Source organism: Silurus meridionalis, chromosome 9 (assembly GCF_014805685.1).
Source record: "Silurus meridionalis isolate SWU-2019-XX chromosome 9, ASM1480568v1, whole genome shotgun sequence".
In the NCBI taxonomy this organism is placed as follows: Eukaryota; Metazoa; Chordata; class Actinopteri; order Siluriformes; family Siluridae; genus Silurus; species Silurus meridionalis.
This window is the reverse complement of record NC_060892.1, coordinates 7,212,433-7,224,609: the sequence shown is the minus strand read 5'-3', so window position 1 is coordinate 7,224,609 and position 12,177 is coordinate 7,212,433. Positions and strand designations below refer to the sequence as shown.

Below are 12,177 nucleotides of genomic sequence, written 5' to 3'. Positions count from 1 at the left end.
TACTCCTCTCTCAGCACTTTGTCGAATGCTTTCTCTAAATCCACAAACACAATGTAACTCCTTCTGACCCTCTCTATACATCTCCATCAACAGTTTCAAAGCAAATAATGCATCTGTAGTGCTTTTCCTCGGCATGAAACATCCTTTATTGCTCTAACTTGCAGCACATTCTTCCCAGCTCGTTCCCTCTGCCTGGCCAATCTGTACAAATCTAATTCTGTTTCGCCAACCTCTTTCTCCTTATCCACAATTATGCAGAGTATTTAATTGGCAAATGCACAGAGGTGTGTATGCTGATGGGATGTGTGTTTTACAGATTGTGTACCTGTGAATGCCAGAACACTGGATACACAGCGTGATCCCCAGGTTAATGCTGGCCCATTTGGGGTCTGGCTGTCCACAATCGCAGCATGTATTGTTTCCTGCGATGGCCATGACCTTCTGCAAGGCACCTTCTCCTTTTAGACTCCTCTCTCTTGTATCAGACTCCAAACTTCCGGTGGAAGGCGAGGACTTCCTGTCTAACTTCTGTCAAACACATTGTACTGTAATCACACAAATCCTATACTGCAATGGTACATGTTTTGTACAGCTATTTATTTTTTGGATTTTTTTTGGCACTGACATTAAAAATATTCAAATATTAATATGATATACTATATTTTGTTATTTCAGCATGTCATCTTCTTAAGATGTCTTATCCTCTGCCTAACCTTTGCACAGTTAAACTCTATATTACTACATACACCATATCTTATTAAGTACTGCACCTTTTGTACATTAATCACTCTCACTCATGTACATATGGACCCATACGCTTATTTAACAAAGCGCTTTTTATTGTAAATCGGCCACTTCTGCGCTTCTGCTTAGATGCTACAGTAACTAAATTGTCTCTGTACATGTTCTTTGCACAATGACAAAAAATTTGATTCTAATCTTGATTCTAATCTCAATCACTAATATACAAGTTTGCAAACCAGCTGCCAGCAAAACATCAGTGCTGGAGAAAATGTGTATAACATTAAATATTATGTCTACATTTAAATTTAAAAAATTACCTTTTAAAATTTAAAAGATTCTGTAAAATATTTATCATAAAATTTGCCTGAAGCTAAATATGACAACCAAATGCTCTTCCTTTTATCATTTTTTATTTGGAAATTATGAGCGATTGTTGCACATTTTTCCACACATAACTGCTGTTTTCACCATTAGCTTCCTGTTGTGATTCACATTAAATTTGAATGGTAAGATGTCCACCTGCAAAACAGTTACACAGTATATTTTTGGTTGTTTTTTAACATTTCTCCAATCATTTTTAATTTTGCAAACCTGTAAGTGCATATATCAAAACAATAAGTACAAACAGCACCACACAAAAGCTTGTACTTTTCTTAGAATATTTCAGTTCATCTCTGAAAAGTAAGTATTTGTGTCAATGAACATCTCATTGCCTTTAGAATAACAAGTCCTTTTGTCATTGGTCACAAAATAGATCGTCAAAATGTTTAGTCATTGTCAGTATGACGATGCATGCTTTTAGAATTTCCATATGCAAACTATAGTTTGAATTATAATTACAATCAAAAAGCACAAAGTAAAACTAAATTTCAAATACACAAATTGACCGTGTGTGGGATATCGATTAGCGGCCGATTTTTTGTCAAATTTTTTTTTGCCGGCATCAGCAGATTGTGATGCAAATTGGGCAGATTATTAGACACCAAATTAGGCAGGCGCAACTGAGACACCAAACTTAATGAAACATACATGTCTCATATCAGCAGTTGGCAGTAGTCTGCATTCGGCATCTAAACAAGGAAACCGGAAGACCTGCTTCGATCATTACTAACATATTTGTGTGGCTTTTTCAATTATGTCTGATAAATTGCAAAAACAAGAGCAAGTATACATTCCGGTCCGGCTTTTTTTCCCATGTGCTCATTCGCTAAGCTAATCATCCAATCGGATTGTCTTTCTCACCAACGAGCTTAGCCGACAGCTAATGCCGTCCGACCAGAGCCAGTGCTGCAGAAATCGTAAGCTGAGCCTTCAACCTACAACCTTCAAGTTTCTACCTTGACCTTTTTGTTTAATAGGAACTTAAAAAGCCTAATGATCCAAATTGAATGAATCTGTAATAGTCACCTCTGAGTCTGATCTGTCTCTGAAGGCTGTAGCGATGCTGTTCTGCATGGCTCTGATCCACGCCTGCTTCAGCTTTTCCGAATCAGCCTGCATCATACAGCTCCTGTACAGACACACAAACACACACGTACACAGAGATGCTTACAGTGAAAATAACATGCTTGAAAAACCTTTACATTAGAGCTCAAACACTTCAAAGCATTTATAAAATGCATACATCAAGTGTTTATTTAGAAACCATCAGCAAACGTTATTATTGCATTTAAAAATGAGCAGATACGTTTGGGTTAAATTCTTCAAAACATTTACTGTTACAAACCAATTGTATGTTTAACACAAAAAAACAAACAAAAAAATTGACAAAACTGTCCATAATACTATAGTACAGCATATTCTAGCAAGCGGATAATTAAATGGTTATACAGTGGAACCCCAGTGTACGAGTGCCTTGTAGTACGAGAATATCGGTGTACGAGCGGTTTTACTTGTAAAAACCTTTGTAGGAGTACGAGCATATTTCGGGAAGAGGAGCATTTCTTTCAACGCGTTTGGTTCTAGTCATGCATTGTTCTGAGTTGCTCCCTGTCTTCATAGACGGGGACTCCACTTCCAAAAATGTATCTCCACCTCTTCCACATCATCATCTCACCCCACCATCATCCACTAAACCACCATGTAGGTTCAGTACAATACTAAATTTAATTTATTATTACATTTTATTATTTATTTATAAAGTTACTTATTTCTTCATGTTTATAATTTATTACTTTTTATGCTTATACTTTGTTACAAGTATATTTGCATGTTAAATGAATCATAATTTTTTTTTATAAGGGCTGAAATAAGCGATCGCCTGAGGTCTGGGAACGGATTAATAGCTTTTACATTAATTCTTATAGGAAAATTACCATGCGAGTACGAACATTTGGGAACACGAAAGGTTTTCAGGAAGGGATTAATCTCGAATGCTGGGGTTCCACTGTACAGCCTCGTCGTAACGTTTGGTTTAATGTGTGATTGTTTTGCTGGACTCACTTTGTGGGTGAAACCACCTCAAAGCAGAAGCGCCGCTCGATGTCCTCGCATTGTTTAACTGTACACAACCTCAGATCTTCCACCACCACAGTAGGGTTATCCTAGATCAGAAACATACAACTTGCACTTTTACACTGATAAGTAGGTTTTAATATTTAATAAGAAAAAAAAGCAGTTCTAACTGGCAAATGCATTGTTCATTATAATCACTTAATCATTGAAGCTAAATCTGCACACTCTTGAAAAAGAATGAGAGAACAGGATGTCATGTGACTCACCCTAAACTTCTTCTGGTACACTAACTGATTGTTCTGAATAGAAAACCAACGCCTGTGAAAAGAAAGGAAGAGAAAATAACATTATAAAGGATAAAAATATTCAAATATTGAGATACTCTTAATAACTTTCTGTATAATAGAATTAGTTTAATGGTCTAGGAAAAAAAGAAATTGTTTAGATTTGTGATAATTCTTTTTAATGCATTGGCACTTAAAGATCATCATAGCAAACAATTAATCTACAAATGTTGCCATTTCTATCCCCACGAAAACAAACTAAAAAAAGTTATCAACTCTATCTAGATAATATTCTACTGCACCGAGACCCAGAGGTGATTTCCGATTCCTGTTTTCTCAATTTACCGGCTGAACTATCTACTGTTTTTAAACCCAACTTGGCGCTGACAATATTAGTTACCTGACAATTCTAATCAGGTCAGGATACACATTTCTGTAATTTTATATGCAGAGGTCACCTCACTTTTGGGGGGGATTGGGGGACCCAAACAAACAAACAAACAAAAAAAAAAAATGGCTGCTGCTACTGAATAAAACTCAAACACATCAGTGAGCCTTCAAAAGATATTAAACACTTTCTGAATTGTAAAATAAAAAATGCTCACAAAAATGAGCAAAAATCTTTGTTTGGTTTGTAGCTTGAAACCAACCTGTTCCAGGTCTTAAAGGCATTACTAGCCCTCTTGAACAGATAACCCTCCATAATAATCCCGTTCTCTGTGTCCACATTGTACTCCAGCCTGGTGTCGTCATTCGAATAATCCTAAAAAATAAAATAAAAAATAAAAAACACAGAAGAAAAAAATTTATAAACTCAAAATAACCGAACAAAGTATGCAAACATTACATCTTTTATCAAACTGAAATGATGTTTGTAAAAAATAAAATAACGACACAAACGAAAACCAAATCAGAAAAGACCTAATTCAGTAAAATAATGGTGTACTTGTGTCAAGTAAACAACAACAACATATCCACGATCTTAACGTGTTTGTGGTGTGGTGTTGCGTAGGCTGCACAGTGGATGAGGATGAGTAACTGAACTCAGCGTACTGTAAATGAACTCCTGTGGAGGAGAAAGAAAAAAAAAGGAAGTGGATCTCATGTTGCTGATTATGTTACAGGGGAATGCAGTGAGCAGAAGACCAGAGTTCTACCAGAATAACCTTCAGAAAACATTACATCTATTACAGTTCAGTCCAAACTGAACCACCATTAGGACATGCTATTAAACTGCAAAGGAAGTAATCGCTTGCTTTCTGGTATCTGAGTTTTTCTTAGAGTGATGACCAGGTGAACAAATTGAGATTCATGAAGATATGGTGTACATGGGCTGGAGTGGAAGATCTTGGGTGGCCTGCTATAGAGCTCTGACCTCAACCCTACTGAACACCTTTAAAGATGATGTCACGCTGACTGCACCTCAGGCCTCCTCACCCTGACCGTACTAAAACCCTTGTGGCTGAATGAACACAAATCTCCACAAGCACACTCTAAATTCTAGTGGATCATCTTCCCAGAAGAGTAGAGGTTTTTATAACAGCAAATGTGGAATGGGATGTTCAAAAAGCACATGAATCTTATAGTCAGGTGCCCACAACCTTTTGTTCATAAATATCATCTCATATAGTATCATATAGTGTATATATATTATATGTGATATACACACACACTATATGAACAAACGTTTGTGGGCACCCCACCATAAGATTCGTGTGTTTTTTGATCATCCCATTCCACATTTAATCTCCATTTGCTGTTACAATAATCATAATAATGATATGAAAGGGTGTGCTGTTCTAGGTTCAGTGATCTACAGTATTGCCATGAATTACTTTATAGAACTGTAATTGAGCTCATTGACCGGCTGTGCGTAAGAATATAAACATGAATCATACAACTTTCAAATCTTGCTTCATTAATATGCCTGTGGCTGGAGAAAACAACTTTTCATTATTAATATTATTATGTATATATAACATTATTCATATTATTATTATTACATATGCATTATTTTGCATGAGTTTAATGGAACGGCATGTACACTGAACAAATATAAGTGAACACTACTGTGCTGCTGGCAGTTTGTTTAAAGACAAACATACACACTGTGATACCCATTATATGCTTCGTAGGAATGTGTCGTAATATTTTCATACGATGTTTAGTTTAGTAGTAGAAATTTGTTCTCCTTCTACTGTATACAAAGCTGATCCTTACATCTCAACCTGTTCATTTTTAAATTAGACATCAGACTCATCAGTGGAACAATCCCCAGACGCAATCCGCAGTCCCCTGACGCACGCTACACAATACATGCTACAAACGCAATGGAATGATTTTAAAACTGACATGCTGTGATTCACGAGTCAGACAGTGTCGAGGACTGAGCCAGTCATGATGCAGAGAGAGGAAGAGGAACTACACGGACTTTAGAGTGAAGACTGTGAACTAAATTAACAACAACTACGTCGTGTTAAAGCTCCTGATGTCACAGTTTAGGGCTGTTCCTTCTTCACGTTTACAACAAAGTCACGCATTTCATAACACTTATATTAGCCTTGATTCTAATTACTGGCTTTCTACTCCACCGTTTCATTATAAATCCTGTTTTTTATGTAAAACAAGAGTAATCACATGGTATTTTAACTAGCCTCTCACACTTGCACAACATTATGTCTAAATATAAACAATAAAAAAATGTATAGCCTCTTTATGAACATTCCTGGGCTAAAATGATGCTCATTAATTGATGTTTAATAAAGTTGTTGCTTTAAAAAATACTTCCCACGGCAATTTTATACTCACCAGATACCACACATAGTAAAAGCGGCTGAAGATCTTCATGCCTGATAGATAAGCGTGTGTATGTGTCAGCACTGACTATGGACACAACCTTTAAGCATTGCAGTGCGCATCCTTCTGTCTGCAAGTGTGTGGTAGCATCTGCACTAGCTTCAAAAAGCAGGCTAGAATAACCAGGAAGAGCTCCCCTGCATTAAACATTTATGCTCCGTGTGTGTGTGTGTGTGTGTGTGTGTGTGTGTGTGTGTGTGTGTTAGTTAATAACAAGGGTGTTGACCTTGTAATTGCAGTCACCGAGAGTCAGTAGACTTTAAAATGGGGTGAAGAAGAAAACAGAATGAAAAAAGGGACAGACAGACAGACTCACCTGCTGAGTCGCCTTGATAAATTGCAGAGAGAAAGAGAAGAGAAGCATTAGAAATGCTGATACACAGATCGCCCTTCACCCCTCCCTCACTTTCCCCCATTTCTCCTTCTCTCTGGCTCTCCCCATCAGTTTATTCCCTCAGTTTATCTCTGCTTATATGCGGCAGGTCAGCCCCGTCCAGTCACTGTACAGCAGGTCAGCCCCGTCCTGTCACTGTACAGCAGGTCAGCCCCGCCCAATCACAATAGAGCAGCTTAGCCACTCCCAGACAGTGCACAGCAGGTCAGCCCTGTCCAGTCACTGTACAGCAGGTCAGCCCCGCCCAGTCGCTGTCACAATAGAGCAGCTTAGCCACTCCCAGACAGTGCACAGCAGGTCAGCCCCACCCAATCACAATTGAGCAGCTTAGCCACTTCCAGACAGTGCACAGCAGGTCAGCCCCGTACAGTCACTGTACAGTAGGTCAGCACCGCCCAATCACAATAGAGCAGCTTACACAATAGAGCAGCTTAGCCACTCCCAGACAGTGCACAGCAGGTCAGCCCCGCCCAATCACAATAGAGCAGCTTAGCCACTCCCAGACAGTGCACAGCAGGTCAGCCCCGCCCAGTCACTGTACAGGAGGTCAGCCACGCCCAATCACAATACAGTAGCAAAGCCACTCCCAGACAGTGCACAGCAGGTCGACCCCTTTCATTCAATTTACAACAGTTTACATTACTAACCTCTCTGTAGATCACACACACCAAACAATCTCAGCATTCACAATCCCCACCACAGTCTACAGCATCTGTAATTGTAGTGCAGCCGATACAAAATGTGTAATGGTTGGTAGGTCAGGTAATATAATGTGTGAGAAACTGGATATTGGGGCAGCGTAATACTGCACAAGCCTTCACTATGCTCAAAGTGTACATACAGTGCAAGAAAATGAATAGCTCTTTTGAGGAAAAAAAAAATTCAACTCAACTTCAGATTTTGATCAAATCCATGTGTATGCAGCATGCACATTTTATCCGTTAACACATTGTTTGTGTGTGTCAGTACCAGCCATGGTTTCATTTTGCTTTCATAAACATTTCAAAGCTATACAATGTTTGTCTGTGTGTAGTAATCATTAGCAGAGTGTTATATTGGAAAAAAATGTGTAAAATATAAACTAATGATTTATTACTAATAGTAATGATTTCAACTAGCACAGTAATAGTGGAAGGGACACACTTCTGATTTAGGTGACATCTGGTCCTCACAACAGGATTTTTTCCATTAGCGTGATCGTTTCAACGAAACAGGCGAAAGGAAAAGCTCATTCCGGAGCAGCATGGAATTTTATCAGCTGTGCCAAGAGGCCAATGGAGACATCAACACTCCCTACAACGGTGTATGGAGGAACTGCACTGTTACTGCTGCAACTGAATAAAACATGGCCATGCCTGCAGAACACACTCATCACAGATCACCTTACACCTCAATCTATCCTCCTATCTAACGCTCTCCAAAGAGGGAACAACTCTTTATAGCTGCTATAACAAACGATTAAAAAAAAAAAATACATCTATAACCATCTGGTTTGGTTCAGCCACCAAATCAGACATCAAGAGGCTACAGCGGAGGGTCAGGACTGCTGAGAGGATTAAAAGTGATCCACTGCCCAACCTCCCAAGATCTTCACTTATCCAGAGTGGAGAAAGGGCTAAGAAAATCCCCCCACACACCCAGCCCACTCTCTCCTCAAACTGTTGCCTTCTGGTCGGAGCTACAGAGCTCTGTCCACCAGAACAGCCAGGCACAAAAACAGATTTTTCTCCAGGCCATAATCAACATGAACAATTAAAATATTCATAACTACACATTTATAACTGTGGGGATTACTGTGTGTGTGTGTTTGTGTGTGTGTGTGTGTGTGTGTGTGTGTGTGTGTGTGTGTGTATATATATATATATATATATATATATATATATATATATATATATATATATATATATATCTCACTCTCACACACAAACACACACAGTAATATATATATTATAAAAGAAAAATTCGGTATGAAATTAAATATATATAAATACATATAAATACACAGATTATATATATATATATATATATATATATATATATATATATATATATATATATATATATATATATATATACACACACACACAGTACAGACCAAAAGTTTGGACACACCTTCTCATTCAAAGAGTTTTCTTTATTTTCATGACTATGAAAATTGTAGAGTCACACTGAAGGCATCAAGGGCTATTTGACCAGGAAGGAGAGTGATGGGGTGCTGCGCCAGATGACCTGGCCTCCACAGTCACCGGACCTGAACCCAATCGAGATGGTTTAGGGGTGAGCTGGACCGCAGAGTAAAGGCAAAAGGGCCAACAAGTGCCAAGCATCTCTCGGGGAACTCCTTCAAGACTGTTGGAAGACCATTTCAGGTGACTACCTCTTAAAGCTCATCAAGAGAATGCCAAGAATGTGCAAAGCAGTATATAAAGCAAAAGGTGGCTACTTTAAAGAACCTAGAATATGACATTTTTCTGTTGTTTCACACTTTTTTGTTATGTATATAATTCCATATATAATTCCACATGTGTTAATTCATAGTTTTGATGCCTTCAGTGTGAATCTACAATTTTCATAGTCATGAAAATAAAGAAAACTCTTTGAATGAGAAGGTGTACATATATACATACATAGGTGTATATATACATACATACATATAGATATAAGATTTCATACCGGAATTTTTCTGTACACGCAGTGGTCATGTAGAGCAGGTTATGGGAAATATTTAATGAATTAATGAAATTATTCGTGATTATATCGTGATGTGATTTTCCTTGTCCCTGGAAAAACTGCCTGAAATTTTCCACACACAAAATCCGTGTATTTATTGGCAGCTTTAAAAACGTGCTTTACTACCTCCCCTCTACACTTTTCGAACACACTGTATATAAATATATAATGTAATAATGTCAGTGGGAAACATGGTGCTCCGTGTTTAGTTAAATAGACTAAACGGAGCATTGAGGCAAATTAATTGGCCTTAATGAAATTTTGTATTTGAATTACTGGAGTTACTGAAGAAATCATTACAGCCCAAGTACCAAACGCAATCCGCAATCATTTTCATTATTTTTACACTTGAAAACCTACACAACAATGCCAGGGGTATATAAAAAAAAAAAAAAAAAAAAACTAGAGTTAGCACAGTGTCACTGTGGCTACTCGCCGGTACCAGATATAAGATTTGTTTTGTGCATCCTTTAAAACGCTAAAGAATTATTGGTGCTAGCTTTAGCCTCTAACCACTTCCTGGTTAGCGGCTAAAGCTAGCATTATTGATTTTTTAGGGTTTTTTATTTATTTTTTTATTATTCTTTAGTGCTATTGATTCAAGATTCAATATTTTTTTATTTGTCACAAACATAGTTGCATGCAGGATACAACTTGAAGTGAAAAGAAAAGTTGAAGCCACTTCCTGGTTAGCGGCTAATGCTAGCGCTCTTGATCCTTTAGCGTTTTATGTCCAGCTTCAAGAATTTCTCTTAAAAGGTGAAAATCCTGACAATATAAAACATGCACTTACATACACATCTGCATTTCCCAAATAGGGTCTAACAAATGAAAACTATTCAATAATTAATTTTCCCCCTCCATTTAATTGTATTTATTCAATTGAATTTGTGCTGATATATATATATATATATATATATTTATATATATATATATATATATATATATATATATATATATATATATATATATATATATATATATATATATATATATATATATAGAGAGAGAGAGAGAGAGAGAGAGAGAGAGAGAGAGAGAGAGAGAGAGAGAGAGAGAGAGAGAGAGAGAATTTGGCAGGTGCTCCTATCCAGAGTGACTTAACGTGATCTTTTTCATACAACTAAGCAGTTGAGGGTTAAGAGCCTTGCTCAAGAGCCTAGCAGTGGCAGCTTAGTGGTGGTGTAATTTGAACTCATGACCTTTTGATTAGAAGTCCACTAATCTTACCCACTGAGCTACAACTTCCCCAGTTATGTTGCGGTTTTAAACTTCTACAGAATGTTGAAGGATTTTGCTTGGTTTCACATTGAAGAAAATACCTGGACTTCTGACATTTGCCGTCAAAAAGAAAAAGAAAAAAAGACCTTACTTCCAGAGAACAGGGAAGGAATAAAACTGTATGCATGATCTCTACTTTAACTGATCAACCCACCAATACCAGAAAAGAACAGATAAAAAAAATATTAGTATATAATATATACTATAATATATACAGTATATAGAATATAGTGCACCTCCATCTACACCCACCCATAATGTTTTTATTATTGTTTTCCTGGTTTTTGTGATGGTTGCTGCACTGGACAGATGGGAAGAAAGTTTTCGAGTGAGAGAAAGAGGCAGTGAGAAATAAGAGGACGGGTGAACGTTTACCTTTTGCTGAATAGTGGAGTGTTTTGTTTCCATGTCCCTCTTATTCTTCGCTGCATCATTCATCAACTGCTCCAACTAAAACACACAATATATTAAAGTGTGTGAGTAAATCAGAGAGAGAGAGAGAGAGAGAGAGAGAGAGAGAGAGAGAGAGAGAGAGAGAGAGAGAGAGAAAGAAAGAAAGAAAGAAAGAAAGAGAGAGAGAGATAGAGAAAATAAACAACAAACATTTCCTTGGAAACTTCTTTAGTGTCTGGGTAAAATTGTGTTGAGACCATTTTTCTGATTTATATAAATTAGATTAATATTAGAAATGTATCTCCCATGCCACTTATAGAAACGGTTAAAATCTTTTATCCTGCTTTGGCGAGGTCTTAATTTAGGTGAGAGCATAAATGATCAAGATTCTTCCCTTTAGAAAAAAAGAAACCCCTGCTTGGGTAAGGCAAAGTCTCAGCATGGGCATAAAGATGGCCCAATCTCAGACACACAGCTTAGACCCTCTTTCAATACAAGGACAGTCTTGGACACAGGGGACAGTCCTCAGCATGAGCATAAAGAAGAGCCTGCTTGGGTAAGACTATGTCCCAGTGTATAAAGAAGCCACCACTTGAGCCCAATTTCATTTTCTATAATAGAAAATACTATTCTATAAAAAACTATTATTTTCCTGCAAGGTGAGAGCTCAACTTAGGCAGGAGAATCAATGAGCGAGATGTCTCCTTTAGAACATAAAGGACTCTTGCTGGGTAAACAAAAAAAAGGAGCTCATCATGGGCCAAAAAAACACAGTATAATAATAATAAAGTAAAAAACTTAGTACATCAATCAGAGAAAGGAAACCACAAAATACGATTAGCTAAAAAATGGTGTGTAATGTGTATACACACACACACACACACACACACACACACACACACACACACACACACACACATACACATACCTGTGGACAGCTTCTCCATGGCAGTCTACACAACCCCTGTACATTCTTCAGCTTCATAATGGTACTCACTTACTCACTCACAGCTCAACTCTGATCAAACACACTTCTGATGG

General features: G+C 37.5%; 1 protein-coding gene across 3 annotated transcripts in view; it reads right to left on the bottom strand.

Moving 5' to 3' along the window:
- Nucleotides 1-12,177, bottom strand: part of LOC124391076 (arf-GAP with coiled-coil, ANK repeat and PH domain-containing protein 2-like) — a 49,132-nt gene that overhangs the window by 13,474 nt on the left and 23,481 nt on the right. For all 3 annotated transcript variants that reach the window (XM_046857408.1, XM_046857407.1, XM_046857409.1), the window contains exons 9-14: nt 11,119-11,193; nt 4,133-4,245; nt 3,465-3,516; nt 3,187-3,287; nt 2,152-2,254; nt 326-528 (exon numbers count right to left, since the gene is read on the bottom strand). In XM_046857408.1, the coding sequence (XP_046713364.1) occupies nt 326-528; nt 2,152-2,254; nt 3,187-3,287; nt 3,465-3,516; nt 4,133-4,245; nt 11,119-11,193 (647 nt within the window). The remainder of the gene's footprint in view (nt 1-325; nt 529-2,151; nt 2,255-3,186; nt 3,288-3,464; nt 3,517-4,132; nt 4,246-11,118; nt 11,194-12,177) is intronic.